The sequence below is a fragment of the Vigna radiata genome, chromosome 4 (genome assembly GCF_000741045.1).
Source record: "Vigna radiata var. radiata cultivar VC1973A chromosome 4, Vradiata_ver6, whole genome shotgun sequence".
Classification (NCBI taxonomy): domain Eukaryota; kingdom Viridiplantae; phylum Streptophyta; class Magnoliopsida; order Fabales; family Fabaceae; genus Vigna; species Vigna radiata.
The window spans coordinates 16,889,587-16,893,064 of NC_028354.1; the positions used below are offsets into that span (position 1 = coordinate 16,889,587).

The 3,478-nt window shown below is 29.8% G+C and overlaps 1 protein-coding gene across 1 annotated transcript; it reads right to left on the minus strand.

Annotated features, from left to right (window-relative positions):
• Positions 1-2,367: 2,367 nt before the first annotated feature.
• LOC106759483 (MDIS1-interacting receptor like kinase 2) lies at positions 2,368-3,472 on the minus strand. The gene is made up of 2 exons (XM_022779976.1): positions 3,332-3,472; positions 2,368-2,834 (listed from the first exon to the last, which is right to left on the minus strand). Exon 2 carries the CDS (start codon positions 2,818-2,820, stop codon positions 2,458-2,460), a length of 363 nt encoding a protein of 120 aa, XP_022635697.1. The 5' UTR covers positions 2,821-2,834; positions 3,332-3,472; the 3' UTR covers positions 2,368-2,457.
• Between the last annotated feature and the right edge of the window lie 6 nt (positions 3,473-3,478).

Consider the following 3,478-nt stretch of genomic DNA (forward strand, 5'->3'; position numbering starts at 1 on the left):
CATTTCTACATTGCTAAAGTTTATACACTACTGGACCCACAGTCAAATTTTAAGTATTTTCTCTATCTATTTTATTAATAATTACATTTTTCTTGCCCTTTATTTTAAAAATGATTATAATATGTTTTTATTATCATTAAAAAAGTGAATAATAAGTGCCTCTGGCACTACACAATTTAAAATATTTCTTTCTTATACTTTTTACTTATTCTGAAATTTTGAAATAAATTATAATAATAAATACAATAAAAGTAATATTAAGTAAACGGTATTATAGTAATTCAATGTATATACACTAATTAAGATAAAATGTAATTATAGTCTGTATTAGTCTGACTTGAATTTCTTTTGATATTTGACAAAACTTAATTGTGTTAGTTATGGTTTTAGTAAATTTTTAAAAAAATTCTATAAATAGGTTGAATGGATAGGTTGGAAAAAATTGGGTGTAGAGTAAAAGTTGTAGAGTATGAAGAGTTTGTATAATACTAACTGTCATGAATGGAATATTGATGAAATGTTGATTCGGATGCATGTTACCACACTCATTACTATGTGTTTGATGGTGCAAAGAATTCCACAACGTTTTGTCAAAAGGACGTTGCGAACGCTTTAGTCACTTTATTTTTGGCTGACTTATGAGTCGACTTTGAATATTTGAAGGCAACCATTTCTCCTTTCTCAATAAAACACTTTCTTCATTCCAAAATGAAACACAAAACACCTTTCAATTTCTAGTTCTCCCTCTTATTTTATTTGTTCTTTTCTTTTCTTATTTCTTATTTTTGGGTGTAAACTTGTATAGAATTTCTTGCTAGTTCTGAAATTTTTGAATATTTTGAGAAGTTGTTGTATTCTGAAGTAGAAGACTTTATGCAATACATCGTGGATATGTTCTTAAAAACGATGAATTTACATTTCAGAAAATATTGTTCGTGTTTTAATCAGCAATTTCTATAATAATCTTAAACTTCTTAAGTTTGAATATTCTCAGACTTAGTATGTCAAAATAATTGGAAGCTAATGAACTTTTCTCAAACCTATAGAGTAAGTAGAGTGAGAAGATATACTTCATATTCTAATTAAAAATATTGATATGTAAATGTAAGAGATATTGAATATAAACGCGTTAAATAAGTCTTCCCCCCAATTGACGATATACATGCTGGCATGTATGACGGCATTGCTTGACTTGTAGAGTCTAATACGGACCCATTAGAGCAAATAATTCCACAACGTTTTGCCCCCATTGACGGTTCCAACGTTTTGGTCTCATTATTTTGGCTGACTTAAGAGTCAACTTTGAATATTTGAATGCAAGCATTTCTGCGTTGTTGCCTCTACTCACACAAACACGTACCATGGATAGGAATGTTTCAAAATGTTGATGAACATAATGCACTTTTTAACGGTAAAATGGTTGAGGAAGTCGACATGGAATTATCCATGAGTTAGAAAGCAAGTAATAATAGGTTTATGTACATAAGTCACTCTATGGCTTATGACAAGTTTTCTTCTAAGTGTTTTTGTGATTTTTCAACTAGTTTGCTCAATCATGATTTTATACAACTTGTGATAAAATTTCATTTAGAATTTATGCAAAAATTTATGAACTTAGGATTATAGATTATATCAATTAAAAATAAGAAATTAGGAATTGAAAATATAATAACAAAAAGCTGGATAAAAAAAAGGGTAAAACAAGCAAAGTTTGACTAGTCTAAGATGATCTTTACAAGCATACACAAATTCTTTATGAGATATGAAAATGTTGGGAAAAAAAATCCTACCACAAATGTTTTCACTTTTCTTAAAGCTGTCTGTCCCTTGTTCTAAATTCTAAAATATTTTAATACCATTTTTATTTTAGAGCTTTGGCTCCTTTGTAATAAAGTAAACGAAAAATAAAATTTGTATATCACAAATAAAGTTTATTTGAGCCATCATTAAGTAAGCACATTCTAAACTTGATTTGGGTCCATATTCTAATTGTAAAAAATAATTCAACAATTTAATTTTACTTCACCAAATATATTATATATGTAATCGCTAATCTTATAAATATCTAAAATCATACAATATTTGAGGTCAAAGTTTTCAATTACAGTAATGATGTCTTCATAGGCTATTCTTCTATCATAGTACTTTCATATGCTGAACATGTCTTCCTTATTAGATATTTCAGATATCCTTGCATTTGCTCTTGATTGCAATGCGGTTGTGCCTAAGATATAAAAATGATGATAGAAAGCATTATCTGGTTTCTTGTATAGTGGATACAATTAGATAAATTAGATGAAATAAAATAATATGATCCAATTAGATGAAAATAACCGCATGTATCATTTGAAAATTGGCTTATTATATAGTGGATAAATATAACTTGATACCAAACAGATTTTCTACTTTGTATTATACTAAGGATTTTGAGTTATTGCTGAAAATACTTACAGGAGTTTACAATTTCAAAGAGGATCTAAGTTCTTGACTCATGAGTTGTTGCAACGAAATATGATGTAAAGGAATGTTTAATGGTATGAGTTGACTAAGGAAACATTGAGAGATGCGTTTCATTGTTGGACGAGAACAAGGATTGGGATTTAAGCATGCAAAAGTCACAATGGCAACAACAACTATGTCTTGTAAAACTGAGAATGTTGGGTGCGAGAGGCGTTGATCCAATATATCACATAATTTGATGTCATCATCAGTACAAGTTGATTGAAGTGATGAGAGTATTTCTTTAGGATGTTTTCCCATCAAAGTTTCCAGTGCCACCACTCCGAAGCTATACACATCACACTTTTCATTCACCACCATTGTATATGCAAGCTCTGCATTTTTGAAAATTTGCATTGAAAGATCAAAAAGGAAAATAATTGAAAATACAAGTGCAGAAAACTACTCAATTTGCTTATTATATGGATCTTGATTAGGTCTGATATGTATCAAATAATAAAGGTTAAATATATCTTTTAGTCCTCATATTTGATCCCCATTCTCAATTAGGTCCTCATGTTTTTTTGTCCCAATTGCATCCTAATATTTGTAAATTTGAGGAATTAAGCCCTCTCCGTTTTTTTTTGTCCCAATTGCATCTTAATATTTGTAAATTTGAGGCAATTAAGCCCTCTCAATTGGCCTACGATCTTAGTGGCCAGTTAACGGAGATGGTTTAATTGCCTCAAGTTTACAAATATTAAGATGCAATTGGGACAACAAAAAACATGAGGACCTAATTGATAATGGAGAACAAATATGAGGACTAAAACATATATTTAACCAATAATAAATAAATAAATAAAAGTAGAGAAAAACATGAACAATTTACCAGGTGCTATGTATCCAATGGTTCCAGCAACTATAGTTCGATTGGATGAATCAAGGTTGAGAAATCGGGCTGTGCCAAAATCAGAAACAGTGGGCTCCCATTTAGAGTTAAGCAAGACGTTGCTTGCTGATATGTCTCTATGCACTA

Coding starts and splice junctions, on each gene's coding strand:
- LOC106759483 (XM_022779976.1), bottom strand. CDS start 2,820: ATGGTGGTGAATGAAAAGTGTGATGTGTATAGCTTCGGAGTGGTGGCA.